Source organism: Caenorhabditis elegans, chromosome X (genome assembly GCF_000002985.6).
Source record: "Caenorhabditis elegans chromosome X".
Classification (NCBI taxonomy): Eukaryota; Metazoa; Nematoda; class Chromadorea; order Rhabditida; family Rhabditidae; genus Caenorhabditis; species Caenorhabditis elegans.
Genome location: NC_003284.9, coordinates 12341762 through 12367823, shown reverse-complemented (window position 1 = coordinate 12367823; position 26062 = coordinate 12341762). Strand labels below are relative to the sequence as shown.

The window sequence follows — 26062 nt, the reverse complement described above, 5'->3', positions numbered from 1 at the left end:
AAGCCACAGATAATATCACGACCTAGTTCGACCACTCGCCACCACTTCTCTTCTGCTCACATTTTCCTAGCGCACTTTCCTCTATTCCGATGCGGCACGGTCTCTCGTCCTCCCATGTGGTCTAGTGGTTAGGATTCGTGGTTTTCACCCACGCGGCCCGGGTTCGATTCCCGGCATGGGAAGTTTCTTTTTGCAGTTGTGAAGAATGCTTTGAAACATTTAAGCCAATGTTTTGTGATGGAAAAAAATAAAAGTGCTTGTTTTTTTTTCAATTCCTGCTTGTCTTTTGCTTAATCATGGATACTAAGTTACTGCAAGGCATCAGAAAATAGTGAGCATTTCTAACAAGCAAATTAAGTCAATCTACCCGACTGACTTTAACTAAAGACGTTTGTCACTTACAATTAATAGTAAGCCAAAAACGCACTGAAACAGTTTTAGATAGCAATTTCATGGATTCTAATTAATGTTCCGCCAAAATTTTAGTGATGGCCAAATCTGAGCATGAGCTCTTGAAAAACATACGTCTCGTGTTGAAGCCCAAGACTAGATTGAGTTACTTTCGTTGTATAAGGACATATTTATCAGAAGAAAAAGCTGATGCATCACGCAATTTTGAATGAATATGTCAAATGAAGCAATGTGTAATGAGTAAAATTGGAAAATAAATTTGAAAAATGATAGGCAGGATGATGGGTTGACGGTGGACTAGAAGATGCGTGGAATGAGAATACGGCGATTTGGTGGGTATCCTGGGAACGTCTCCTTGTACCACCTGAAAATTAGCAAAGGTTTATGTGAAACAATATTTTCAATCTGGACACCTGCCGCCTAAGCAGCCTCTGAGCAAATATTAAGCAACTTACTTGTGATGTGCAACGGCTCTTGGACCAATGTTGGCAATCGTGAAGATGGCGAATGCTAGTGCAGGAAGATTCCAGGCAAGGATTGAGTAGCCGATCCACTCCATGATCTCTCCGGCATAATTGGGGCAAGAGATATATTCGTACAAGAACCCAGTTGGAATCTTGTATCCAGTCCCACCATCAGCCCGTAGCTCTCGAAGAATCGTGTCCGACTTGTGGTTGATGTACATTCCAGTGCAATACATGAGCGACCCTGTAAATGTATGTCTTCTTTTATTAAGGATGGGACTTTAATGAAAACAAAATATTCAGTTAATTGGGGACGCGCGCCTTATGTCTTATCGCGGTCAAGGACCGGACTCTATGGCCCATAACAGAGCGACCCAGGTAGCTAAAGTCAACACTTTGAAACGTGAATTTAATGCCGTAAAATTAAATTTTATCTAGAAATTATTTTAAACATTTTCTCAAACTAGACAATTTCTCAATCTACATCAGAAATCGGCGTTCTCTCCTTCGATAGCTTTGAGACGTGCCGGTTAGGTCAACCTAGGTAGACCTCTCGCTATCCCTACAGGACACATCATAAAAAAGGCAGTTTGCAATGCGCATGTTGCAAATCCCCGATTTGATTGGTTATGAGTGCATGGTGCATTCATAATGCCAATGCTCCGAGTTTTCGCAAGTTAACTTTGCACAGAGATGTTTTTTTCCAGTATCGAAGTAAATTATTCTTAATGGAGAAATAATTGACTTTGGTTTATTCTCCCATTAAATTTTCCGCAGCAGATCTACCTGAAAAAACTCACCAACGAGTTTACGCGTGGTCCAAGGTTCCTCCGGTTGATAAAAAGCATTCCAATATCCTTGCAAAAATCCATTGTAGGCACAGAAGAATGTTGCTGCGGCGACAATTGCGACTGGAGATTTTGTAGTCGATCGGATGCGGCAAGGATAGATCAACGCTCTGGAAACCAAATATTGCTTTAAAAAGTTTTTGAATTGTCTAATTCTACCTGAAAAAGTAGTGGAAGAGGAAAGCAGCGTTCAGTTCATATCCAGAATTGGAAGGTCCGCGTCTCAGGTAGTAAAGGGGAATGAAGAAAGCGGGAGCCTCTTGAATGAACCACGCGAGTTTGGGATTGATTCCATATTTCGATCTGTCGGCGTATCTTCCGTATCCGGCGGTGAATCCTCTTGTCAATGCCAAGAAGACAATGACTGCCATGCCGATCATGGCCCAAGCCATTGTGAGAAGAATCTCGCGCATCTGAAAGTATAGAACATGGCGTTTTAAAAAATAAAAACGAGAATCTGGAAAAATTGTTGAAAAAAGAGCCGAATTCGAGACAAATTAGTAAAGAACAAGTGAAAAAGAACAACTAGCTGGAACGATATTTGTATGCGCAAAAGAGGGAGGGGAGAGTCAAAAAGAAAATGCGCGCGGCAGGTGGGTCAAAAGGGAGGAGGAATGCAGGTCTAGAATTTGAATAGTAAGTAATAAATAATCGTTTAAACGCGTTTATAAACAGAATTTCTGCTTTTTAAATAGCAACTCTTAAGATAAACTGAAAGATTTGAAAAAATTGAATTCTATTTGCATATTTTTTTAATTAATATTCCAAATGGCGGAGAGTTTATCCGTTCTTTTAAAATTATAATTCTTAGGTTTTCTGTCACAAACTTTATTACGGGACCATTAGATCATGAGAATGCCTATTTACTGGCGCGAAAATATTGGCAGGCCGCGGTAGCGAGAGAGCATGTGGCGAAGAGAGACGCAGGTCCCTTCGCTACGAGATATTTGCCGCCAGAAAAGTAGACATTCTCATGATCTCATGGTTCCGTAATATTTCAAACTTGGCGTTGTAAATCCCTTTTCATTGACAGTACACTTCCTTCGAAACGGACATTTCTATTGTGAAACTCTTTATCATTCTTTTCAGTAGCATATCTTGTGATTCTATCGTACTTTGCTCTGCCACGTTTTTAATATAATATGCATCTTATCGCATGGTGGTACGGTTTAGACGAGAAAATTTATCGTACGACTCCTGTCAAATTGACAGCTCGCAAAGCAGTTTTCCCTAAAAAATGTCTACGTAGTTCTTTTTTCTTTTACAAAAAGCAATTGCGATAAGAAAACTCTAACTGTTAGATCATTTCGTTGGCTGTTTTGAAACTTTGTCATCGCGTAGAGATGAGCTCTTTCAAACCTTACCAGGTAAAATACGTATCCAGAAAAACATTTGTAACGAGTTTTCAGAAGCCTCCATTTTTCACCGCAGAATTTCCAGTCAAACAAAAGTCAGAGATTGGTATAGAAAGTAAAACATCAAAAATCAACTATATGGAGAGAACACTAGAAAATGGAAATGTTGTGAAGATTCAAGTCGTTAATGAAAATGCGGTACGAACTTTGTTAGCTAATGGATTTAAGGTACGGGTTGGTTTTAAGTTGGTCAAGTCGCTTACAAATTTTATGGACTTAAAAAACGTTTTTTTTAATGTGAGTCGTTATAGAATGTTATCCAGCTGTTTTCAGAATTTATAGATTGTCTAATAATTATTTAATTACAATTAGCTCATAGTTTTGTCAGTTGTTGGGATATTAAAAGTTCCTCAGAAACTGGAAGCCTTTGCAATAGTTTTTAAAGCACTTCAACCGAATCAAAAAATGTTCTGAGTCTATCTGAAATCTCCAAATCAAAACATTTTTTCAGAAAAGTTACCCGGCTCCCGAAGAAGAAACTGCCATTGAAACGGATCCTGAAAATACTCAACACGTCATTTGCCGCCCCTCGCCAATTTTACCGTGCTTCAAAAACTTTACTCCTTTCACACTGGTAATTATTTCAACACGTAGATCTCCGGAAGAAAAATTATTTACAGGCATCATTCCTGCAACCAGGACTGGAAGAAATTTTGCAGTACCAAGCAGAAAAACGGTCTGGTTGTATCAAATCAACTCATAGCCCTACATCGGAAGAAATGTATATTGCGGCCGTTAAAGATAATCCATATCCTCAAATCAAGTCTAAAAAGCAAAAAGCTCTTCGTGGCAGATTTCCAAGGGCGTCGCAAAAATCTGTGCTTGAGGTAAATCTTTATACCAATTTTATTTTATCCAAAACAAAATAAACTTTTCAGCAAATTATGGTGGACGCGGAGAAAAATGCAAGCGAGCGGGAAGAAATGGTCAGAGCAAGTACAGTCATCCGATACCGACATAGTTCAACTTAAAACCAATTTGGATTGTTCTTATGACAAATAAACGTTCTCTTACATACACCTCGTGTCTATTGAAATGGCATTCCCTCTCCCTTCGCGAAAGCCATTCGTTTTTATCATTTTCGCGTTCAACAGAATCGATAAGGAAAGAAGTACGCCGTGTAACGCGAATCTGATTCAATGGAAAACCATTTCTGGGGCTAAAAGTGATACACACAAATCATTCGATTCCATAAAAAAAGAATTAAGGGGTTAATAGACAAAGTTTGATAAAAAAGAAAATGTGTAGTTGGATTCCATCTCAAACAAGTTCACCCAGAGATTTGTGCAATTCCACAATTTTTCAGTTCAATTGCACTTTCGTTCGACTTGACTTCTGTTAAAAATCATGACAAAAATTATTTTTATCGCAATTTACAACCTTTGTGACGCAAATGAAAATTATTTGAACACTCTTCCCGCTCCTTTAGAAATAAATAAACCAAACCTGTCAGTTCTTGCCCTACCGATAAAAGATAGGGAAAAGATTGTACCCCTCTTGAATTGCAAACACCAAAGATATCATTGACATACTGTTCGCCTATTCTTATGTTAAATTATTGATTTTTTTTTACAGTTTATTTGTTAAAGTGAACAATATGTTTTCGTATCAGAAGTTCCAGTTTGTTGATGAGTTATAGGCGCAGGGTCTTGAGGATAATACGGTGGATTAGAGAAACTTGAAGGCAGTTGAGATGTCTGGGTTTGTGACTGAAGTTGTGAGTTTTGATATTTCAGTTTGATTTGTGCTGCGACTCTTTTTGGGTTGATTGATTTCTTTGTTCGTCTCTTTGTTTTCCCGAAATCATTCTTAACTTGGGTTACTTTAGGAATTGGGATAGGTGTGGAATTTGACACAGATGACCAATTTCCAGAATGTAGTGTTGGCTCAGGAGGATGAAGCTGAAATGTCAATATTCAAGACAAACTACTTTAAAAGTTTCTTACCGAGCTCTGGAAGCTTGAATTTTCCCAGATGTCAAATCTTTCACTCGGCGTATGTTGAACAGGGGATATAATTGGTGGTTGAATGCGAATCTTCGGCCTTGGCGCGGATTTCATAAATGGCGGTGTCAGCATTTGAATTTCAGACATTGTCAGATTCTTTGGAATTTCAATTTGTTTAGTCTAAAGATTTTGTTTTAAATATTATATACAACATCTCAATCTTACCACTTTGTCACATACGATTTTGGACGGTGTAGGCTCGTTGGGCGTCTCGTTCATTTTTCAAACTTGTGATAGCGAGAATCAAACGACACAGCAATATGACAGCATCAATTGCATGAATGGATAAAGTGGGAGGCGCCAGCAGTCACTTTTTCAAGATTCTCGGTTTCATATGAAAAAGTATAGATAGACAAAGAAATTAACAAGAGAAAACGAATAGTTGGAAGTGATAAGATATTTTTTGATAAATGTTCGAAAGGTTGGGAATGACCAAGTTCTGCCTTGTCTCGTTGTTTTCTCGAATATGACTGTACGCAACAAAATATTTTTAAATTGATAGGGAAAGCTAAAGAATACTGGAAAATGACAAAAATATGTTTTTTTGTAAATGTTTTCAAGGTGTGTGTGAGCATTACGAAAGTGAGGTGTTGTTTGAATTCACGTGAGATTGGTGTGCTTTTCCAAGGTGTTGAACAAATTTCAGCGTTAAAATAAAAACCAGTAGTTTTTTGTGGAAAGCATTTAATGAAACGGAAAGTTATTTTCTTTGTAACATACTGAATAGCGCACCGTGCGCAAACATTTCAGGATACAGCTACTACACATCAGGGGTGGGCGGCTAATCGTTTTTTTTTTCGGCTAACGGCTAATTCGGCTGAAACGGTGTTTCAAAAGTTTCGGCTAACGGCTAGTTCGGCTAATATTAGCCAAATTAGCTGATCGACGAACTTGGCTAATTCGGCTATTAGCCGCCCACCTCTGCCCCAGACCCTAGAGAGCCCTACCTCAGACCCTAGCCTACCCTAGAGAGCCCTAAAGATCGGCTGACGGCTGATTCGGCTATTAGCCGAATTAGCCGCCCACTCCTGCTACACATGTATATGACTGTTTTAATCAGTAGAAAGAAATCAATAATGGCACTGGATAAATAAGTACATATTTCGTTCGAACAAGACCTATATACTCTATGTTTTTTTGAAGGTTTAACATATTAAAACGTTTGTTATCCAATAGTCTTCCACTGGGAAGACATAGTAAGTCATATCCTAAGTACTTTGTTATTATAACAAAACTGAAATTTAAAAAAAATCATTAGGCACGATTTTAAAGATTGTAATATTTGTCTCGCTCAACTATTTTTCCTTGTACAAGTCAAAAATTTTAAAATTATTTTTAGCCACTTGCCAACGAGAAACAATATAATCCAAAAAATGATGTTTCAGACTCCAGGATTACTGTTCAAGTGATGGTGTCTTTTTATCTAATTTCATTATGACGGTTTCAATTCAAAAGGTTTTTTTTTGCAGAAATGCACTTCTTAAAACATTTCGTACATATTTCACGGTTTACTCTTTTTTAATTAAAATGACTGAAGAAAAACAAACAGAGAACTCATTTAAAGATTGTTGTAAAGCTTGTTGCAACCACTCATCTTGAATTCTTGTTTCTTGGCTGGAGTAGTTTTCAAGCAGCATCTGAAGTCTTTATCAGTTGTGCAGGAACCATCATAGACAGCAGCACAGTTATGAACACAGAGATTGTAGCAAGTCTTGTTTCTGTGAGTGGCAAAACTGATCCATGGAGAGCAGAATGCGTAAGATTCACCACCATTGACACCAGCACAGAACTCTTGACAGAGTTGCAAGGTGATGGAGCTGATGGCAGAAACAAGGCAAAGGGCAACGAGGGTGCGAAGGAACTGCAAGGATATTCAGTTTTTTTTCAGTTAAAGCTGAGATTACTTACCATGATGATGTGTCAGATAAAATCTGATAGTTTATGAAACTCCGGGGCACTATTTATAGTCGACTTTTAACAGCTGAAGCTTGTTAATATTGCTCACTTATGTGAATAGCGCAGTAGGGGGCACTCATATTAAAACAGTTTCAACAATGACTTGATGCGTAGGTGCACATTTTACTGTTGTATTTGAAAGATGAACTATTGAAACATGTTTCAAATTGATTTCTCATCTCATGATGGGCTACTTTCAAAAAAAAGAGGAGATACATGGCTTTGCAGTGTTGAATGTAACAACTATTGAGAAGGAGGACATTGATTGAGAAATTATTATCAGTTTCTCAGATGCGTAATGAGATTTAAATATGATTTGTTATGAACTTTACTATCCATCTCACAATAACTGTTTTCTCTGTGTTGGTTTCAAATTTTGTGAAAAGTACACCAACAACGAACGTGTCATAGCTGAGTTTTCCAACGTTTTTGATGATGAAGCTGCCGGGATATTCTACCGATCACTAATTCAAGGAATTGGTGTGGCTCATCAAAAAAATTTCGCAACGTAAAACCCATAAATGTGAAATTGTCGATTTTTGTTCCAGGTCCAACATTGGTACACACACTTTTGCAATTCTCCAAAGTGCATGGTTCAGCTGTGAAATCCGCTCTTAATGCGTTTAACACAAACTGTTGTGTCTCTGAAAAAAATTATAGGATTATTTTGCTGAAAAAATAATGTCCAATAGAATTAGAAAAGTGTTCCGAACATGGACCTCCGATGCCTGAAACTATATTTTATTTAAATGTCAGTTTCCTTTCGATTATTTAAAATGCTTTCAACTTAGATCAGTTTTCCAAATTTTGTATTTCACGTTTTGAAGCCATTAAGCTATTTTTATGAGAAAAAACTTTTATTATTTTTATTCAAAACCTATCTATCATTGGTGCATGTTTTAGTGTTTTTTAATCGGAAAGTCTTTTTGAGCCGAGCATAAAAGAATTACATTTATTTTTAACACATGTTAGGATAATTGAATATTTCTTGTTTTTGATCAGCATCGCATCAGGAATTCACAAACACAATAATAAATTATGATTTTAACAGGCTTTTTAAAAAATTTGTAGAAGCTGTTTCACTGGATCATATTTTGAACACAACAATGGAATGTACACGTACGCATCAAATTTTTGTTCAAATTGTTTTAATATTACGGACAAAAAAAAACATAACGCAATATCGAAATAATCCCAAAAAATTTAACTAATAACAAATATTGGCGAACAGAATAATAAAAAAATTGATATTTTATCAGGCTGCTGTCAACTTGTCCTATGTCAGATGTCCTCATATGAGTAAGCTTATCTAGAGTCTTTGAATCCGATGTGAATAAAATCACACTAGATGGAATGATACTGCAATGTTTGTTTTCTGTGATCAGAATTTGTGACATTCATTACTAAACCGTATTTCAAGTTTCTTTAAAAATCAGCTGATCACTTGATAGATCAATCTGAAACATGTTTCAAGAGATCATCTTTCAATTGCAACAATGAAATGTGCACCCACGCATAAATACATTGTTAAAATTTTTTATTATAGCGGCCCCTACTGCGCCATTCACATACATGATCTACCAATAGTTCCAATATTCAATGACTCCAGTTGTAAAATTTCGACTATAAATAGTCATCCCGAAGACACATAACATATCAGGTTTTATCTGATACAACACCATGGTAAGTAGTTTCAGTTTTTAATAGAGCAGTTGATAATAGAATAATTAATAAAAACAACTGAATATCCTTGCAGTTCCTTCGCACCCTCGTTGCCCTCTGCCTTGTTTCTGCCATCAGCTCCATCACCTTGCAACTCTGTCAAGAGTTCTGTGCTGGTGTCAATGGTGGCGAATCTTACGCATTCTGCTCTCCATGGATCAGTTTTGCCACTCAAACCAACAAAACTTGCTACAATCTCTGTGTTCATAACTGTGCTGCTGTCTATGATGGTTCCTGCACAACTGACCCTGACTTCAGATGCTGCTTGAAAACTACTCCAGCTAAGAAACAAGAATTCAAAATGAGTGGTTGCAACAAACTCTACAATAATCTTTAAATTTGTGTATGTTGCTTCAGTCGTTGCACTCCTTCAATAAAATTTTAATTCAAAACAAAAACCATTGAAATTTTGTTAGGAACTATAGAATAGATTGGTACAGATAACGGCGAACTTCTGGATGTCAAGAAATGCTTATCTGAATATTTTTTATTTTGAGGTGTAAAAAAGATTTTACGTATACTGAAAATACAAATTGTTTGCTTTAATGTTGTGGGGCGGTTTTAGTAGAACCGACTAGCCGAAGTTCTAACCCCGATACGAAGAGAGATGAAGTGAAGCGCAAGTGACAAGACGCATTGGCGGAAGAAAGCGTTGTGTTAAAATATTCAGGTGATTCTAGAGGGAACGAAGTCCATTACAACCGAATACCTAACTTTTTAAATACATAATTTTAATTGCTTAAAATTTTTTTGACGTCCTTTTTCACAGCTTATCAAGTATTATTCAAAAAGCATGTGAATGAATGTTTTAAATGAAAAAGAATTTGTTTGGTTTGCAATTTTCAGAAAAAAACTATTCTACAGTTTTTCTGTTTTATTTCTGTTTTAACTTCTGTTTTGATTGATAAGAATCATTTGTATTTTCAGTTAGTATGCACTTTTCAAAGTTTTCAATGGCATTGGTATTTAAAAAATGCAGAAAACGTTTTTTACAATTTTTAAAAACGATTTTTCTTGGCATCCGAACGTTTGCTGTTTCCGAGACAAATCTGTTTTACAGCTCCTGAGAAGATATCAATACATTTTGTTTTGAAAGCAATTTTTACTGAATGAATGTTCAACGACAGAAAAACACAAGCGCATTTAAAGATTATTGTAGAGTTTGTTGCAACCGCTCATCTTGAACTCTTGTTTCTTAGCTGGAGTAGTTTTCAAGCAGCATCTGAAGTCAGGGTCAGTTGTGCAGGAACCATCATAGACAGCAGCACAATTATGAACACAGAGATTGTAGCAAGTTTTGTTGGTTTGAGTGGCAAAACTGATCCATGGAGAGCAGAATGCGTAAGATTCACCACCATTGACACCAGCACAGAACTCTTGACAGAGTTGCAAGGTGATGGAGCTGATGGCAGAAACAAGGCAAAGGGCAACGAGGGTGCGAAGGAACTGCAAGGATATTCAGTTTTTTCAGTTAATTCTGAGATTACTTACCATAATGAAGTGTCAGATAAGTTCTGATATTTGGTGGGACTCCGGGACACTATTTATAGTCGACTTTTCACAGATGTTGTCAATGAACCTTGGAAATATTGGTAGCTGATGTATCTGAATAGCCCAGTATGGGGTAATCATATTAAAACTGTTTCAACAATGACTTGATGCGTAGGTGCACATTCCATTGTTGCAATTGGAAGATGATCACTGAAACAACTTATGCAAATGTCTCAGTCACATAGTTTAGAAAACTGAGCAAAGTGAAAAGAAATTAAAATAATAAAATTACACCGACACTTTTATAAACTTTTTTGAAAGATTGGACAAGGTGTTTGAACTATTGTACTTATAATTTCGAACAATTTTCCGAATTGTTCAGATAATACTGTCATTTCAGAAAAAAAATTGCAGCATTTTTTTCCAGAAAAAAATTATTCTGTGAGTGTTTTTCATACCGCATGTGTTACAAGCCAATGTGGAAACAATTTCCGATCACTTGCACTGAGCCTAAGAATACAAAATCGAACTTTACTTTTATCTCGATAATTATATGAATGAACAATTTTCTTTTTTAAGGATAATTACACATACTTTTTGAACCTTCAAATTCTTATTATTATTTCAGCACTTACAAACACAACAATAACTCAGAGTTTCAACAAACCACCTAGAACACTTGTTTAAGTTGTTTCAGTGGTTCATCAATTACAACAAAGGAATGTGCACCTACGCATCAAGCCATTGTTGAAACTGTTTCAATATGATTACCCCCTACTGCGCTATTCACGTACATCAGCTTCCAATTTTTCCAACATTCGTTGGCTCCAGCTGTAAAAGGTGACTACAAATAGTGTCACAGAGACACATAGAATATCAGAATTTATCTGACACATCATCATGGTAAGTAATCTCAGCTTTAACTGAAAAAAAACTGAATATCCTTGCAGTTCCTTCGCACCCTCGTTGCCCTTTGCCTTGTTTCTGCCATCAGCTCCATCACCTTGCAACTCTGTCAAGAGTTCTGTGCTGGTGTCAATGGTGGTGAATCTTACGCATTCTGCTCTCCATGGATCAGTTTTGCCACTCACAGAAACAAGACTTGCTACAATCTCTGTGTTCATAACTGTGCTGCTGTCTATGATGGTTCCTGCACAACTGATAAAGACTTCAGATGCTGCTTGAAAACTACTCCAGCCAAGAAACAAGAATTCAAGATGAGTGGTTGCAACAAGCTTTACAACAATCTTTAAATGAGTTCTCTGTTTGTTTTTCTTCAGTCATTTTAATTAAAAAAGAGTAAACCGTGAAATATGTACGAAATGTTTTAAGAAGTGCATTTCTGCAAAAAAAAACCTTTTGAATTGAAACCGTCATAATGAAATTAGATAAAAAGACACCATCACTTGAACAGTAATCCTGGAGTCTGAAACATCATTTTTTGGATTATATTGTTTCTCGTTGGCAAGTGGCTAAAAATAATTTTAAAATTTTTGACTTGTACAAGGAAAAATAGTTGAGCGAGACAAATATTACAATCTTTAAAATCGTGCCTAATGATTTTTTTTAAATTTCAGTTTTGTTATAATAACAAAGTACTTAGGATATGACTTACTATGTCTTCCCAGTGGAAGACTATTGGATAACAAACGTTTTAATATGTTAAACCTTCAAAAAAACATAGAGTATATAGGTCTTGTTCGAACGAAATATGTACTTATTTATCCAGTGCCATTATTGATTTCTTTCTACTGATTAAAACAGTCATATACATGTGTAGCAGGAGTGGGCGGCTAATTCGGCTAATAGCCGAATCAGCCGTCAGCCGATCTTTAGGGCTCTCTAGGGTAGGCTAGGGTCTGAGGTAGGGCTCTCTAGGGTCTGGGGCAGAGGTGGGCGGCTAATAGCCGAATTAGCCAAGTTCGTCGATCAGCTAATTTGGCTAATATTAGCCGAACTAGCCGTTAGCCGAAACTTTTGAAACACCGTTTCAGCCGAATTAGCCGTTAGCCGAAAAAAAAAACGATTAGCCGCCCACCCCTGATGTGTAGTAGCTGTATCCTGAAATGTTTGCGCACGGTGCGCTATTCAGTATGTTACAAAGAAAATAACTTTCCGTTTCATTAAATGCTTTCCACAAAAAACTACTGGTTTTTATTTTAACGCTGAAATTTGTTCAACACCTTGGAAAAGCACACCAATCTCACGTGAATTCAAACAACACCTCACTTTCGTAATGCTCACACACACCTTGAAAACATTTACAAAAAAACATATTTTTGTCATTTTCCAGTATTCTTTAGCTTTCCCTATCAATTTAAAAATATTTTGTTGCGTACAGTCATATTCGAGAAAACAACGAGACAAGGCAGAACTTGGTCATTCCCAACCTTTCGAACATTTCTTTGTACATTTCAATAATCTTTGAATTTGTGTATGTTGCTTCAGTCGTTGCACACATTCAATAAAACTTTAATTCAATTTTAGTTTGAAGCCAGATATTAATTTTCAAAGTTTGGTAAATCTACTAATTTCCTATTCCATTCTATTTTAAAATGTGCTCCAATATTAGGCCTGAAAACGTACTTTTTCTGCTTAAACTCGGTGGTTATGAAAGTTTTTGCAATGCTGTTTTTAAATTCAGAAAGAACACGAAATTTGCAATAAAATGGCTACAGGGATTTTCAAAAAGGGATTTTCAAAAAAATTAGTTTGTAGCCAGATATTAATTTTCAAAGTTTGGTAAATCTACTAATTTCCTATACCATTATATTTCAAAATGTGCTCCAATATTAGGCCTGAAAACGTACTTTTTCTGCTTAAACTCGGTGGTTATGAAAGATTTTGCAATGCTGTTTTTAAATTCAGAAAGAACACGAAATTTGCAATAAAATGGCTACAGGGATTTTCAAAAAGGGATTTTCAAAAAAATTAGTTTGTAGCCAGATATTAATTTTCAAAGTTTGGTAAATCTACTAATTTCCTATACCATTATATTTTAAAATGTGCTCCAATATTAGGCCTGAAAACGTACTTTTTCTGCTTAAACTCGGTGGTTATGAAAGTTTTTGCAATGCTGTTTTTAAATTCAGAAAGAACACGAAATTTGCAATAAAATGGCTACAGGGATTTTCAAAAAGGGATTTTCAAAAAAATTAGTTTGTAGCCAGATATTAATTTTCAAAGTTTGGTAAATCTACTAATTTCCTATTCCATTCTATTTTAAAATGTGCTCCAAAATAAGGCCTGAAAACGTTTTTTTTCTGCTTAAACTCGGTGGTTATGAAAGTTTTTGCAATGCTGTTTTTAAATTCAGAAAGAACACGAAATTTGCAATAAAATGGCTACAGGGATTTTCCAAAAAGTTAGTTTGAAGCCAGATATTAATTTTCAAAGCTTGGTAAATCTACTAATTTCCCATTCCATTCTATTTTAAAATGTGCTCCAAAATAAGGCCTGAAAACGTTTTTTTTCTGCTTAAACTCGGTGGTTATGAAAGTTTTTGCAATGCTGTTTTTAAATTCAGAAAGAACACGAAATTTGCAATAAAATGGCTACAGGGATTTTCCAAAAAGATAGTTTGAAGCCAGATATTAATTTTCAAAGCTTGGTAAATCTACTAATTTCCCATTCCATTCTATTTTAAAATGTGCTCCAAAATTAGGCCTGAAAACGTACTTTTTCTGCTTAAACTCGGTGGTTATGAAAGTTTTTGCAATGCTGTTTTTAAATTCTGAAAACAAAGTTCTGTGCTGGTGTCAATGGTGATGAATCTTACGCATTCTGCTCTCCATGGATCAGTTTTGCCACTCAAACCAACAAAACTTGCTACAATTTCTGTGTTCATAACTGTGCTGCTGTCTATGATGGTTCCTGCACAACTGATAAAGACTTCAGATGCTGCTTGAAAACCACACCAGCTAAAAAACAAGATAAGCGGTTGCAACAAACTCTACAATAATCTTTAAATTTGTATGTGTTTCTCAGTCGTTTACACATTCATTCAATAAAAATTGTTTGCAAAACAAAATGTGTTGATATAAAACGAAAGGACTCTATGAAAACTCTTTTACGGAAACTTTAAAAACGGTAATAGCACCCACATTTAAAATGCGATCACAAATATGTGTAAAATTTGTTGAGCAGCTTCTTCATAATAGTGGTGCAGTATCTGATAGTCCTGAACTGACTTTTTGCCAACCCAGCAATAATTGTGAAAACGTCAGCAATTCTGTAGTTTTTTAATATTTTAAACAAACTAGTGTTTGTAAAATCCAATTCCGATCGCTGCGATTATATTAAATCAAATGTATTTGTGATAAAGTCACTTCATAATTCAATTCAAACCAAACAGGTATTTTTCAAATGACCGAATGGTATCTAACTAGTTCACAATGTCTATAAAAAGTGGTCTCCGTTATCGGTGTGTTCATCGAAACAGTCTTTGCTGTCCATCGCACTGTTATCGATTTTATTACATTTATGAAATGCACCTCCGTTCTTTGTTCTTCGTTTTTTTCTCTTTTTTTTTAGCCAATTCTCTACTGATTTTAATATTTCCAGAGATGGCGTATTTCATGACTGATGTTACCAAGGAAAATCGCCAAGATGAATGCAGATTTTCGCCGAACAAAGAAGCTACCGAAGAAGATCTTTTGCGAATTGGAGTCGAATGCACAAAAGTAATATTTGAGGCATTTCTCAAACAATGATTTTCCTTTCAGGTCAACTTTGATGACGAACATGTTCAAGAGGACTTGGATCGTCTTATCAAGAAATATGACATGAATTTTCACGACGAAGTTCATATTTGTCGTGCCACCATGCCGAATTTCGATGAAAAAGTAAACAATTTGAAAGTCAATAACAGAAATAAACATTTGCATTTTCAGCTTGACATCTTCTTTGAAGAACATCTTCACGATGATGCGGAACTTCGTGTAATTAAGCATGGCGTTGGGTTCTTTGACGTCAGAACAAAAGACGTGAGTTTTATTGAAAAAAAAAGTTTTTGAAAAAGTGTTAATGCAGTTCGATGGCAAATGTTGAAAAATTTATGATCTCCAATTTTCATGATGATATCTGAAAAATTACGGAAGTTATTAGAAACATTCCAAATGTTCAAATCGTTAAAAAAAAACTTCCTTTTTCAAAGAAAAACAAAAAAAAAAAAAGAAAAACAGGAAGCTTGGATCCGCATCCCAGTTCGTCGAGGAGACTTTGTTTTTCTTCCCGCAGGAATCTACCATCGCTTCACTACCGATCCTTCGGTGAGTTTTTGTATACTAATTTTATTGGAACTATAGTGAAGAAATATTAATTTTCAGGAAGACGTCGTTGCTCTGAGACTTTTCCGAAATAATCCCAAGTGGACTGCATTCAACCGCAAAGCTGATGGAGATGAGCAACGAGTTCGCCAGCAATATTTGAACGATATTTCTGCTTAATTACAACGTCTAGTCAATTTCCGTGGTTTGCATATTTCTGTATTTGATGCAATAAACAGTCCATTTGTGTCAACGAAATAGTAAAGTTGAAAAGCAAAAACTACTGTTAATGTTGTGATTCGCGTTACCATATTGAAAAAAGGTTTTTTGTGCCCTGATATGGAGCTGGTCAATGTCGCTTAAAAATTATATACTTATTCAATATCTTCATTTGAAAATCTGTGTTTTGTGTCTCATCTGTAAATGTCTTGTTTGTTGTTTTCAGCAGAGATGTTCCTATTCAACTTTCAGTTTTAGATACTGTTAAAAACTTATGTCATTTAAAAAAAGTTATTTGAAAATTATTTGCAATTTTAGAAACTTTTCATCACACGGTAAACTTGAAGCATTAGAAATTAGATGCCGATGCCGATCAACGGAATGTGAGGTGAGTAAAACTATAAAAATTACAACAAAACAAATAATTGTAAATTAATAGATGTACGGAATTAGGGCACGACGCGTTGGTGGGTATTTCGGGAACTTCTCCTTGTACCAACTGAAAATTTATATATTGATGTTCGGGGACATGTAACCTTCAACAGAATTCTAGCTGGCATTTTGAGAACTCAAACAGGTACTTACTTGTGATGTGCAATCGCTCTTGGGCCAATGTTCGCAAACGTGAAGATCGCGAACGCGAGTGCAGGAAGGTTCCAGCCGAGGATTGCGTAGCCGATCCATTCCATGATTTCTCCAAAATAATTGGGACATGAGATGTACTCGTACAAAAATCCAGTTGGAATTTTGTACCCAGTCTCTCCAGGCTTGCGTAACGTCATCAGGATGTTGTCTGACTTGTGGTTGATAAACATTCCAGAGAAATAGAGAATAGATCCTGAAATGAAAATTGTATTCAATTCGGGAAAATAGGATAGCAGAAGTTATTCTTGTTTTTTTCGAGATGAGTAAATTGATTATAGATCAAATCTATGTATGTATTACTTTCAGAACTTAACTTTCTACAAAAACGTACCAATAAGATGACGGTATGTCAATTCTTCCTCCAGTTGATAGTAGGAATTCCAAACTCCTTGCAAGGTCCCGTTGTATGTACAGAAGGCTACTGCAGCGGCAACAATTAAGAGTGGAGACTTTGTAGTCGATCGGATGCGGAACGGATAGATCAAGGCCCTGAAAAACTACTTTTACTGATTTTTTTCATTTTCTCGATAAAACAAACCTGTAGAAATAATGAACGAGAAAAATGCAATTCAAAATACGTCCAGTTGAAGATAGTCCACCAAACAAGAAATAGAAAGGAATGAAAAAAGCGGGAGACTCTTGGATAAACCATGCGAGTTTCGGATTGATTCCCCATTGTGCCTGGTTGGTGTATCTTCCGTATCCAGCAGTAAGCCCCATTTTTAGAGCAAAAAAGACAAAGAAAGCAGTGCCAATCATGGCCCAAGCCATCATGAGAATTGTTTCCCGCATCGGAATACCTTTAAAATCAAAACTGATGGCGTGAACCATAACTAAACTCAGAAAGAATAAAAAGAAATAACATCACAATTCACAAAAATGGACAGGACTGAAAAGAAGAACAAATGCTGAAAAAAATGTGCAAATGGAAAAGAAACCTTATCGTTGTGCTAGTGTTGAATAAACAACCAATGTGGTTGACATGGGGAGAGTGTGCAAGATTGAGAGACGCAGCGAGCAAAAGAAGAAAACTATCCGGAACGAGGTCACTGGTTTGTGTGTGCGCAAGTAATTGGCATGACAAGAAAAATATGCGAGGTTGTTATTGTAGAACAAAAATACCTTTCGTGTGCTTTTGACAGGTACTTTTTAGATACACCGGCTATAAAAAATGAGTGTTTTGTTTAGGTCGTTTTGGTTCTTAAAATTGGAGTATCGTCTGTGTGTTTTTGCTCTGAATAACAAAATACAAACTCCATTTGCCTTATTTGAATGCAATGTTTTATGATTTTTTCAAATTTGCAACAAAAAATTAAAAGGCGCGAATTATTTTATTAAATTCACGTGCAAAAATAAACAACCTTGTTTCGAAATTTTTGCGTTTTTCGGCTGTATTTATTTGGGCTTCTTCATTCTTTAAAAGTATTTCTAAAGAGCACTTAAAAATTTCAGCGTAGGTTTCTTCATGCAATCTCTAACAAGAAATGTCAGCCAATAAAAAGGAAATGGAAAAACTCGCACAACGGAAATCTTTAGTACTGGTTGCTAATGGTTACAGTAGCTCCCAAATTTTTTGCACTTTATGAGCATAAAAATTTAAAGAGACAGCAAGGATTCGAGCGCACTTATTTAGCGTTCGCCTAAATTGTTAGTGGCTGTTGTCATTATTGATTTTCCTATGAGTAGATCAATTTCGTAACAGTGAAAAATATTCTAGCTTGTTCTAAACCAAAACTTGTTGTTCGATCCGTACCGGTTCAGATAGTAATTATAATTCTCACAAAATTTTAACTGTATTCAATTGGGCGAAACAAATAATGCGGGGTTCAAACATTTTTGAAAATTGTTTGAGAAGCCTTATTACAAAATTCGTGCAATTCGTTAGAGAACATTTTAGCCATATGAATTCAAAATTGTCCGAATCGTTATTCCTTCAAAAAAATGATTTAATTGATTTCACTTTTTTCCCTTTTTTCTTTTCGCTTTATTTTTCCAAGTTAGTAAAAAAATTTGCATTTTTAAAAAAATGTTTCGCCAAATAACAGTTTTGCGATAAATTAGAAAAAATGTTGGAAAGTTTTTAAATCTTTTCCCTTTTTTTTTCCCCTATTAATAAACTAACCAGCAAAACAATTTCCTTGCTGCGGAGCAAGGCTATTACATTACTTTGTTCTTGCTGATTATACGATAAATTATTTATTAGTTCAATATTATATACATATTTTTTAATTATTTTATGCAATATTTCAATGTTATTTTTTCAAATCTCACGGCAATCACAAACTGCGAAACAGACTTCTGCAAGGCAGGCACACATCTGGGCAAAAATACAGCAAGGAACGCAACATTTGCAAGGTTTTTTTGGTTCTTGTTGTTCGGGTTGTTGGAATGGAAGAAATCTGGAAAAACCTGACAGTTGTAGCTGTTTTTTGTAAATTTTTTCAACTTTCGAAAAATTGCAACACTTTCTACAAAAATTTAAAAAGTTATGAAAATACAAGTTTGTTAAAGCAATTTCTCGAACTATGTATATTTCTGAAAATGGCTAAAAATTCTTTAACGGCATACATCTTTGAACTAAATCAACTTACGTTGCATCTTGCGGTTGTGGTTGCATTGTGACTGTTTCTGAAATTGACCGGTAACCCAAGGGAGTTGACATTTCCAGCTTCACACGTCGTTATACGGCTTGCGGTTGATTTAAAGCAACAAAAAAGTCGCTAAAGGGTACGCCGGGATGTATTCCCGTGTTGTTTCTATGCGACCGTTGCCGGTTTCAACGTAGCAAAACTTGCGACACGGAGGTGAAATGTAAATTTGAAATATACGAAAAAAGTCGTCAGTGGAACATTCAATGTGTCAGAAAATGTGAAATGAGAGATTATGTTTTTTTCTCTATTTTTCAGTGGCGCTTTGCGCTTCGCGCTTCGTTCTAAATTTTGAAAAACTTTTTCAGAGATATTTTGAATATTGCAGAATTTTCACCACAACATTAAAAGCATTTGTACTAACTATAAGTTCCGAAATAAGTTTTTGAGTCGCCAAGCTAAATAGTGAATTTCACAAAACAAAAACTAGCGGATTTTCGAAGCATAAAATACCTTCCTCCTTATTCCATGTTTTGCTACATTATAACACTTCTCTTGATTCCTACAATTTTAAGTTACTACTCTTTGAAAGAAATACATTTTTCGGTTACGCGATGAGGCGTCAACCGGCCAAGTAAACAATGTTGCAACTGCCAGTTATCACCGCACGGATGGCCGAGTGGTCTAAGGCGCCAGACTCAAGCGAATCGCTTGCCTCAAGTTCGAGGTCAACTGGGTGTTCTGGTACTCGTATGGGTGCGTGGGTTCGAATCCCACTTCGTGCAGATATTTTTATGTTTTTTTTTGAAAATATATTTTAACAAGTCAGTTCATGCAGAGGCAGAGATGGAATCAAATCATCCTTGTCGGATGCAAATATTTCAAACTGAAATTAGATTGTGGTTGAGTACAGAGCATGGAGGAGTTCCCCATGGAATACAAACATTTCCTCGATGAGATGAACGCGTTGAAGTTGAAAGTTATGATTTCCGAATCTCAACAGCTCGTTCAGCAGATTTAGCTCGGTTTGAAGAAGGGGATACTCTGGTGAGCGGTAGCCACCTGGGTAGGAAAGCTGAAAATATAATAAGACTATAACATATAGTTCTTATGAAAATTTAATTAACACACCACATGTGCAATTTTGCCCTGAAGTAGGAAACAACGTTCACTGATGAGATTCTGAAAAAAAGTTCCAGGAATTGAAGCATTTTACGAGGTACATACTCTTTGGGCAACGGTAAGAACAAGGTCTACTTGGTTTCCGTAGCCATCTGATACTTCGTAATGTCCATCGTAAAGTCTGATCTGAAATTAAAAGTTAAATTAAATCACTAGATCACCTGGCTTCAGACGAACTTACATTCGGTTGAATATCCTCGTTCTCAAGGTTGTAGACTGGATTTTCAAAAGCAAGTTGACGATTGGTTTGCTAAAAATTGATAAGTATAAAATGTTAATTTTAAGTTTTGATGGACTATGGTACTTGGGGAATCAACAAAAAGTGTCAAACTAAAACTGATTTTTGTTATTATTACATTAAAAAAAAGGAAAAAAATTTAAAGCTATTTTTCAATTCACAACTCATTTAAAAATACCTCTAACTTGCAGTCTGAATTTACAGAATCGGTTCTATCCGCATTTTGATATTTAAGTCGGACATAACGGTTCTCCTTGTTTCCCACAATGTTGTTGTTGTGGTCTGGCACCCGATGAACCTTGTTCTCAAGTAGTTCTCTTACCACACCAAGTCGGTTCCCCATTCTATATGTTACAAAAAATGAGTGTAATATAATTGAAATCGAAATTGAAACTGAAAAGCAAAAATGTCTGTGAAGGGTGGGCATATCCGCAGATGTTAGAGACCCTCAAGCTGTATATCAGGTGCAGTACTGTGTGAGGGCGAGAAAAATTGAGTAAAAAATGTTTATGCCATTTTGGTCATTTCATAGACTGGTACATTGAGCATCTGCGGAACACCTGTTTCAACTCACATGATATTTGAAGTCCGCTTGCCTGGGCTACAATTTGAAAATAATCATTTCGTAGCACATGAAAACTCCTAGAGCAATAACTTGGGAACATCATGATGATAATGATAACAGTGTGAAAGCTGGAATAAATTTAAAAAAAAAACACTTTCACAATTGAAAACAGAATATGTATCGCGAACAAATCATAATGCATGCAACAGTAGTGTTTGTTTTTTTGGTGAAGAATTACAATTTGTTTCTTTTCCAATTCATAGCAATATTGGTAACATTCTTGGAGATTGCATTTTTTTAATTCGATAATTCTACAATTTGACAATGGAATTAATAAGGTGTTTTCAGACAGTTTCGAAATGCCAAAGCGTAGCAACTGCTTTCCCATAACTAATTTTTCTGATTGATTACCAGTAACACTCTTCTCTCAAAAAATGTAATGTTATACCAAAGTCCAAGGACTCATTTTTCAAATTTTCTTGTAAGTCTCGGTCAAAGTACAGCCTAATAGTAAGTATTGACAATTCCCGCTCAATATTGATTTTTGGCATTTTGTTTAGTATCGCAAGAAGAGTCCGCAGACTAAAAACCCCCGATCTTCAAAAATAAGTAAATTTCACATTGCGTAAATAGGGATTTCTAAAACAAATCTTTGATTTGAAGTCTTTTCTAGACAAAACGGTAAAAGGAATTTGAAATATGGCAATTATCTGTATGTATTTCTTTTTTGATGTTCTCGTTTTCTTTAAGCTGTAGTTTTTATTTAATTATCATTTTTCTAAATTTTAGTTATTTATTTACGAGTTTTTATATCCACCTTTTTTGTCAACAGGTAACCAAACTTATATAAGTCAATTTTAGTTAAACTCATTTTGTAAACTAAATGACAGACAATTTTTATTTTAACAAAACAAACATCTTGACTTAAAAACATTTCATTTTTACATTGATTCATAATTTTGTTAATCTCTACCATGTTCTGATTTATTTTATTCCCTCACAAAACTGAAATTGTAGGCAACTATCGCTGAATCTATACTTAGAAAATTTTTTTGGATGCGACGTTTATTGGTGTACTTCTTTCAACATTCCTATAATAGGCATTCTAATGAAATTCTCAACAAATGACGACGAGCTTCAGACTTTTGTCTAAAATAGACTAGATTCATGTTCTTTTTCAAGCACTCTGATCTTCACAAGGAATACGGTAGTCTAAAACATTATTTTCTATTTAAGGATATGTAGCCATCTTTTTAATACTAATGAGATAAATGGCGTGCAAATTAGATTAATTTTTTGCGGCAAGAAGATGCTGGAAATAGTTTGAATACTGTGGTGTAGTGAGTCAAAACGTGAAAAATGTTTTGTAGAGATTTTTTACAAATCGTCTTCCTAAAATACTCAAGTACTAAAAATGCAATTTATAACATTCCTTTTTGTTTTCATCTCCCTTTATAGAATATTCAGCCACAGTAATTTTAATCTGCATCTGTAAGAAAAATAAAATTTACAAAGTGCATTTTTTCGAACAAGGCAACGAAATCCAATTACAGTTGTTTCGCTATGTTTTGTGAAAAAACCGAAAGAGCAAAATTTCTGGTTTTCTAAATTCAATAATCTTCCAGAACGTCTGTTATTTTTCATTGACGAGCTCCGATTCGCAAAATGGAACTTTTTGTTATTAGAGTTAAAATGAATGCTTTTTTATTTTTCAACTGTTTTCCAAAATTTTTAATTCTGTAGTTCCAAAAAAAACTAACTGCCTATGCAAAAAAAACTAATCCGATTGTGTGACATGTGAGACTTTTTGTTCCGGAATTCAATTACTGCAAAACATACATGTTTCAAGTAAGCATGTGATCATTTTTTGAAAAGAAAAGACCCAGAGAACCCAATAAAAGTGCATCTGACATTTGGGCACAACTTTGCAGGGTTCTTTGAACATTGAACATCAAGCATAGAAAAACAAGTATTGACTTGCAGAAACTATTTTTGGAACTCAGGCGTCACTTGGGAAAGCGCGTACCGTATTCTTTTGCGTGGAAACAATGTGGTTTATTTAGTACACAACATGTCATGTTTGAATGGCGATTTCAGTTGCAGTGCATTGAATTCAAAATCATTAAAAATACTCAACTTCTTCACAACAAATCAAACTCATCATGAACCGTATTTTTTCTTACTATATTTCCTCTAGTATTATTGCATTGCGAAACTAATTAGAATATGCATACATACCAGATCTTTTAAAAAATTATTATTTTTCGAAACAAAATTTGGTTGGACTTTTTCACAAATTCATCAATGACTTTAATAATTTAAAATTGTTTATGTGGTGCTAAAATGAACATTTAGAAGAACAAGAGTTGTAAAAAAGCTTCAGATTTTCTTATTTCAAGTGAAAAAGCTGTGAAAACTTTGTTTTCTCCAATTTGTTTGGAAGTCGTCGATCAAACATTTTTTGCATCCACTTTACGTTTTAATTACGTTTACCATATTCATATTTCAACATTGTAGGGGCTCGACTACAGTGCATAAGATTTCTCACAAAATGGCGCAAACAAGTGAAGTTTGGTCATTTTAACATCATAGAAATAAGTTTTAGTTATTATCCATTGGCCGTACCCACCTTTAAAAATCAAAACAAATCATTTTTGTTTTCAGTCTACGTATAACCTTTTCAAACCAATAAACAAAAAATATTAAAGTAAGCATAACTGGGCATAGGGCCATTTTTACAGCTCCTGTTATCAATACAGGTTGTTTTGAAAAAACTTTTCATTGAATGAATGTGCAACAACTGAATGTGCAGAAAACTCCTTTAAAGATTGTTGTAAAGCTTGTTGCAACCGCTCATCTTAAATTCTTGTTTTTTGGCTGGAGTGGTTTTCAAGCAGCATCTAAAGTCAGGATCAGTTGTGCAGGAACCATCATAGACAGCAGCACAATTATGAACACAGAGATTATAGCAAGTCTTGTTTCTGTGAGTGGCAAAACTGATCCATGGAGAGCAGAATGCGTAAGATTCACCACCATTGACACCAGCACAGAACTCTTGACAGAGTTGCAAGGTGATGGAGCTGATGGCAGAAACAAGGCAAAGGACAACGAGGGTGCGAAGGAACTGCAAGGATATTCAATTGTTCCATTTAAAACTGAAACTACTTACCATGATGTATTTCAGATGAAACCTGATATTTTATGTGTCTCCATGATGATTATTTATAGTATAATTTTCACAGCTTGAGTCAATTTCAATTACAAAATCGGAATGTGCACCTACGCATCAAGTCATTGTTGAAACTCTTTTAATATGATTGCTCCCTACTGCGCTATTCACGTACATCAGATTCCAATTTTTCCATTATTCCTTGGTTCTAGCTGTAAAAAGTCGACTATAAATAGTCGTCTCAAAGACACATAAAACATCAGATTTTATCTGACATTCATCATGGTAAGTAATTTCAGTTTTAAATGGAACAATTGAATATCCTTGCAGTTACTTCGCACCCTCGTTGCCCTTTGCTTGGTTTCTGCCATCAGCTCCATCACCTTGCAACTCTGTCAAGAGTTCTGTGCTGGTGTCAATGGTGGTGAATCTTACGCATTCTGCTCTCCATGGATCAGTTTTGCCACTCAAACCAACAAAACTTGCTACAATCTCTGTGTTCATAACTGTGCTGCTGTCTATGATGGTTCCTGCACAACTGATCCTGACTTCAGATGCTGCTTGAAAACCACTCCAGCTAAGAAGCAAGAATTCAAGATGAGCGGTTGCAACAAACTCTACAATAATCTTTAAAGTTCTATATGTTGCTTCAGTCGTTGCACTCATTCAATAAAACTAGAAGAGTTTTGTGCAAAAAACAACAAACGAAAAAACTCCAAGGTACCCCTGTTTTATTAAAAACATTTATCCACATGTTTTTATACTACCTTTATTGCTAAACTTTAAAAATGACGTTTTGTCAGCCCAGCAATAATTTGCGAAAACGTCAGAAACTCTGTATAGTTTGATAATTCAAACTTAAAAGCGTTCAAAAATAATGAGACATGGGAGAACCATGTACTTTTCATTTTTTAACGGTTTAGATTATAAATTCATAAAATTTGGTTGTAATGGACTTTGCGCCCTCTAGAAACACTGAAATAATTTGAAAGTTAAAGCCAACCAATTGTAAAAACTTGAAACGACGGAAGAAACAATTATCACATTTGAAGATTGTTATAAAGCTTGTTGAAATCGCGTATTTTGAATTCTTGTTTCTTAGCTAGAGTGGTTTTCAAGCAGCATCTGAAGTCTTTATCAGTTGTGCAGGAACCATCATAGACAGCAGCACAGTTATGAACACAGAGATTGTAGCAAGTCTTCTTGGTTTGAGTGGCAAAACTGGTCCATAGAAAGCAGAATGCGTAAGATTCACCACCATTGACACCAGCACAGAACTCTTGACAGAGTTGCAAGGTGATGGAGCTGATGGCAGAAGCAAAGCAAAGGGCAACTAGGGTGTGAATGAACTGCAAAAGTATTCGGTTGTTTTATTAACTATTTTATTATTAGAATTGTTATGATACACAAAGCCTGAAATCGCAATCCGTGTTGATCGGATACCTCCAAAACATGGCAGTAAATGCTTTATACCCAGTTTGCGCATCTAGAACAATGTATTTTTGTTTGCGGGAGACATTAAACATTACCAAGAACAATTAACACAAGGTAGAATAAAATCAATTCAAAATCCATAATTTGAAATCTGAAAAAAAAAGTTTTAAAATAGAGAAAAAAAGATGAAATCAATTAAAAGGAGCCCATAAGCTAGATCAATTGTCTTGATGTTTTCATAGGTCAGAGTCGTAACGTTGTCCATAGATTGGAATAACATTTGAATGTTCCACTGGCATTTAGATAAGATACCTGATTTACTATAACTCATAAGGAAAATAAAAAAGGTTTCTAGTAACTACCATGGGCCAACAGGATTGCATTGTTTTAAAAAACTCTCTAATACGAATAAGACTGCCTACAAAAGCTACGTGTGCGAAAG

At 35.4% G+C, this 26062-nt stretch overlaps 13 protein-coding genes, 2 non-coding genes and 2 pseudogenes across 17 annotated transcripts; 8 read left to right on the top strand and 9 right to left on the bottom strand.

Moving 5' to 3' along the window:
• Nucleotides 1-110: 110 nt before the first annotated feature.
• Nucleotides 111-182, top strand: F19H6.t1. Its single transcript has one exon. It is a non-coding gene; the product is annotated as a tRNA-Glu (tRNA).
• Nucleotides 183-568: 386 nt separating this feature from the next.
• srdf-2.1 (3-oxo-5alpha-steroid 4-dehydrogenase (NADP(+))) lies at nucleotides 569-2136 on the bottom strand (the record flags this gene model as incomplete). The annotated part of the gene is made up of 4 exons (NM_077676.4): nucleotides 569-775; nucleotides 867-1119; nucleotides 1676-1833; nucleotides 1883-2136. 4 exons carry the CDS (start codon nucleotides 2134-2136, stop codon nucleotides 709-711), a joined length of 732 nt encoding a protein of 243 aa, NP_510077.1. The 3' UTR covers nucleotides 569-708.
• Nucleotides 2137-2919: 783 nt separating this feature from the next.
• F19H6.5 (uncharacterized protein) lies at nucleotides 2920-4141 on the top strand. The gene is made up of 5 exons (NM_077675.5): nucleotides 2920-3090; nucleotides 3133-3306; nucleotides 3590-3712; nucleotides 3759-3965; nucleotides 4017-4141. The coding sequence occupies exons 1-5, from the start codon at nucleotides 3067-3069 to the stop codon at nucleotides 4107-4109; spliced, it is 621 nt and encodes a 206-aa protein (NP_510076.2). The 5' UTR covers nucleotides 2920-3066; the 3' UTR covers nucleotides 4110-4141.
• Nucleotides 4142-4696: 555 nt separating this feature from the next.
• Nucleotides 4697-6997, bottom strand: F19H6.6 (uncharacterized protein). Its single transcript, NM_077674.4, has 3 exons — nucleotides 5310-6997; nucleotides 5085-5264; nucleotides 4697-5039 (listed from the first exon to the last, which is right to left on the bottom strand). The coding sequence occupies exons 1-3, from the start codon at nucleotides 5361-5363 to the stop codon at nucleotides 4722-4724; spliced, it is 552 nt and encodes a 183-aa protein (NP_510075.1). The 5' UTR covers nucleotides 5364-6997; the 3' UTR covers nucleotides 4697-4721.
• nspc-15 (Nematode Specific Peptide family, group C) lies at nucleotides 6665-7080 on the bottom strand. Its single transcript, NM_077673.9, has 2 exons — nucleotides 7053-7080; nucleotides 6665-7005 (listed from the first exon to the last, which is right to left on the bottom strand). Exons 1-2 carry the CDS (start codon nucleotides 7053-7055, stop codon nucleotides 6703-6705), a joined length of 306 nt encoding a protein of 101 aa, NP_510074.2. The 5' UTR covers nucleotides 7056-7080; the 3' UTR covers nucleotides 6665-6702.
• Nucleotides 7081-8766: 1686 nt separating this feature from the next.
• nspc-14 (Nematode Specific Peptide family, group C) lies at nucleotides 8767-9210 on the top strand. The gene is made up of 2 exons (NM_182449.8): nucleotides 8767-8783; nucleotides 8857-9210. Exons 1-2 carry the CDS (start codon nucleotides 8781-8783, stop codon nucleotides 9157-9159), a joined length of 306 nt encoding a protein of 101 aa, NP_872249.1. The 5' UTR covers nucleotides 8767-8780; the 3' UTR covers nucleotides 9160-9210.
• Nucleotides 9211-9904: 694 nt separating this feature from the next.
• nspc-13 (Nematode Specific Peptide family, group C) lies at nucleotides 9905-10397 on the bottom strand. The gene is made up of 2 exons (NM_077672.9): nucleotides 10314-10397; nucleotides 9905-10268 (listed from the first exon to the last, which is right to left on the bottom strand). Exons 1-2 carry the CDS (start codon nucleotides 10314-10316, stop codon nucleotides 9966-9968), a joined length of 306 nt encoding a protein of 101 aa, NP_510073.2. The 5' UTR covers nucleotides 10317-10397; the 3' UTR covers nucleotides 9905-9965.
• Nucleotides 10398-11142: 745 nt separating this feature from the next.
• On the top strand, nucleotides 11143-11630 carry nspc-12 (Nematode Specific Peptide family, group C). Its single transcript, NM_001029486.5, has 2 exons — nucleotides 11143-11216; nucleotides 11264-11630. The coding sequence occupies exons 1-2, from the start codon at nucleotides 11214-11216 to the stop codon at nucleotides 11564-11566; spliced, it is 306 nt and encodes a 101-aa protein (NP_001024657.1). The 5' UTR covers nucleotides 11143-11213; the 3' UTR covers nucleotides 11567-11630.
• Nucleotides 11631-14055: 2425 nt separating this feature from the next.
• nspc-11 lies at nucleotides 14056-14274 on the top strand (annotated as a pseudogene). The gene has a single exon. A coding segment is annotated over exon 1 (219 nt).
• Nucleotides 14275-14876: 602 nt separating this feature from the next.
• Nucleotides 14877-15829, top strand: F42F12.4 (Acireductone dioxygenase). Its single transcript, NM_077671.6, has 5 exons — nucleotides 14877-14995; nucleotides 15038-15157; nucleotides 15206-15298; nucleotides 15497-15583; nucleotides 15641-15829. The coding sequence occupies exons 1-5, from the start codon at nucleotides 14879-14881 to the stop codon at nucleotides 15758-15760; spliced, it is 537 nt and encodes a 178-aa protein (NP_510072.1). The 5' UTR covers nucleotides 14877-14878; the 3' UTR covers nucleotides 15761-15829.
• A 206-nt stretch (nucleotides 15830-16035) lies between these two features.
• On the bottom strand, nucleotides 16036-17246 carry srdf-2.2 (3-oxo-5alpha-steroid 4-dehydrogenase (NADP(+))). Its single transcript, NM_077670.2, has 4 exons — nucleotides 16983-17246; nucleotides 16776-16933; nucleotides 16385-16637; nucleotides 16036-16298 (listed from the first exon to the last, which is right to left on the bottom strand). Exons 1-4 carry the CDS (start codon nucleotides 17234-17236, stop codon nucleotides 16232-16234), a joined length of 732 nt encoding a protein of 243 aa, NP_510071.1. The 5' UTR covers nucleotides 17237-17246; the 3' UTR covers nucleotides 16036-16231.
• Nucleotides 17247-18627: 1381 nt separating this feature from the next.
• On the bottom strand, nucleotides 18628-19195 carry F42F12.14 (Cysteine-rich transmembrane CYSTM domain-containing protein). The gene is made up of 2 exons (NM_001270262.2): nucleotides 19036-19195; nucleotides 18628-18843 (listed from the first exon to the last, which is right to left on the bottom strand). The coding sequence occupies exons 1-2, from the start codon at nucleotides 19104-19106 to the stop codon at nucleotides 18705-18707; spliced, it is 210 nt and encodes a 69-aa protein (NP_001257191.1). The 5' UTR covers nucleotides 19107-19195; the 3' UTR covers nucleotides 18628-18704.
• A 502-nt stretch (nucleotides 19196-19697) lies between these two features.
• F42F12.t1 lies at nucleotides 19698-19817 on the top strand. Its single transcript has 2 exons — nucleotides 19698-19735; nucleotides 19772-19817. It is a non-coding gene; the product is annotated as a tRNA-Leu (tRNA).
• A 107-nt stretch (nucleotides 19818-19924) lies between these two features.
• On the bottom strand, nucleotides 19925-20795 carry F42F12.11 (Agrin; the record flags this gene model as incomplete). Its single annotated transcript, NM_001029487.1, has 5 exons — nucleotides 19925-20107; nucleotides 20164-20214; nucleotides 20260-20340; nucleotides 20396-20464; nucleotides 20631-20795. The coding sequence occupies 5 exons, from the start codon at nucleotides 20793-20795 to the stop codon at nucleotides 19925-19927; spliced, it is 549 nt and encodes a 182-aa protein (NP_001024658.1).
• A 2985-nt stretch (nucleotides 20796-23780) lies between these two features.
• nspc-10 (Nematode Specific Peptide family, group C) lies at nucleotides 23781-24215 on the bottom strand. Its single transcript, NM_182450.9, has 2 exons — nucleotides 24187-24215; nucleotides 23781-24141 (listed from the first exon to the last, which is right to left on the bottom strand). Exons 1-2 carry the CDS (start codon nucleotides 24187-24189, stop codon nucleotides 23839-23841), a joined length of 306 nt encoding a protein of 101 aa, NP_872250.1. The 5' UTR covers nucleotides 24190-24215; the 3' UTR covers nucleotides 23781-23838.
• Nucleotides 24216-24444: 229 nt separating this feature from the next.
• Nucleotides 24445-24878, top strand: nspc-9 (Nematode Specific Peptide family, group C). Its single transcript, NM_077669.5, has 2 exons — nucleotides 24445-24471; nucleotides 24517-24878. Exons 1-2 carry the CDS (start codon nucleotides 24469-24471, stop codon nucleotides 24817-24819), a joined length of 306 nt encoding a protein of 101 aa, NP_510070.2. The 5' UTR covers nucleotides 24445-24468; the 3' UTR covers nucleotides 24820-24878.
• Nucleotides 24879-25226: 348 nt separating this feature from the next.
• nspc-8 lies at nucleotides 25227-25535 on the bottom strand (annotated as a pseudogene). The gene has a single exon. A coding segment is annotated over exon 1 (309 nt).
• Nucleotides 25536-26062: the final 527 nt, after the last annotated feature.

Excerpts from the sequence above, each read along its gene's own strand:
- F19H6.5 (NM_077675.5), top strand. The coding sequence starts at position 3,067 with ATGAGCTCTTTCAAACCTTACCAG. Across the intron at positions 3,091-3,132 it reads GCTCTTTCAAACCTTACCAG|AAGCCTCCATTTTTCACCGC; the intron begins GTAAAATACGTA and ends ACGAGTTTTCAG. Across the intron at positions 3,966-4,016 it reads CGCAAAAATCTGTGCTTGAG|CAAATTATGGTGGACGCGGA; the intron begins GTAAATCTTTAT and ends TAAACTTTTCAG.
- F19H6.6 (NM_077674.4), bottom strand. The coding sequence starts at position 5,363 with ATGAACGAGACGCCCAACGAGCCTACACCGTCCAAAATCGTATGTGAC. Across the intron at positions 5,265-5,309 it reads AAATCGTATGTGACAAAGTG|ACTAAACAAATTGAAATTCC; the intron begins GTAAGATTGAGA and ends CAAAATCTTTAG. Across the intron at positions 5,040-5,084 it reads ATTCAAGCTTCCAGAGCTCG|CTTCATCCTCCTGAGCCAAC; the intron begins GTAAGAAACTTT and ends TTGACATTTCAG.
- F42F12.4 (NM_077671.6), top strand. The coding sequence starts at position 14,879 with ATGGCGTATTTCATGACTGATGTTACCAAGGAAAATCGCCAAGATGAA. Across the intron at positions 15,158-15,205 it reads TGCCGAATTTCGATGAAAAA|CTTGACATCTTCTTTGAAGA; the intron begins GTAAACAATTTG and ends TTGCATTTTCAG. Across the intron at positions 15,584-15,640 it reads GCTTCACTACCGATCCTTCG|GAAGACGTCGTTGCTCTGAG; the intron begins GTGAGTTTTTGT and ends ATTAATTTTCAG.
- srdf-2.2 (NM_077670.2), bottom strand. The coding sequence starts at position 17,236 with ATGCGGGAAACAATTCTCATGATGGCTTGGGCCATGATTGGCACTGCT. Across the intron at positions 16,934-16,982 it reads CTCGTTCATTATTTCTACAG|GGCCTTGATCTATCCGTTCC; the intron begins GTTTGTTTTATC and ends GTAGTTTTTCAG. Across the intron at positions 16,638-16,775 it reads GACATACCGTCATCTTATTG|GATCTATTCTCTATTTCTCT; the intron begins GTACGTTTTTGT and ends TTTTCATTTCAG.
- F42F12.14 (NM_001270262.2), bottom strand. The coding sequence starts at position 19,106 with ATGTCAACTCCCTTGGGTTACCGGTCAATTTCAGAAACAGTCACAATG. Across the intron at positions 18,844-19,035 it reads CCACAACCGCAAGATGCAAC|ATTTCTTCCATTCCAACAAC; the intron begins GTAAGTTGATTT and ends AGGTTTTTCCAG.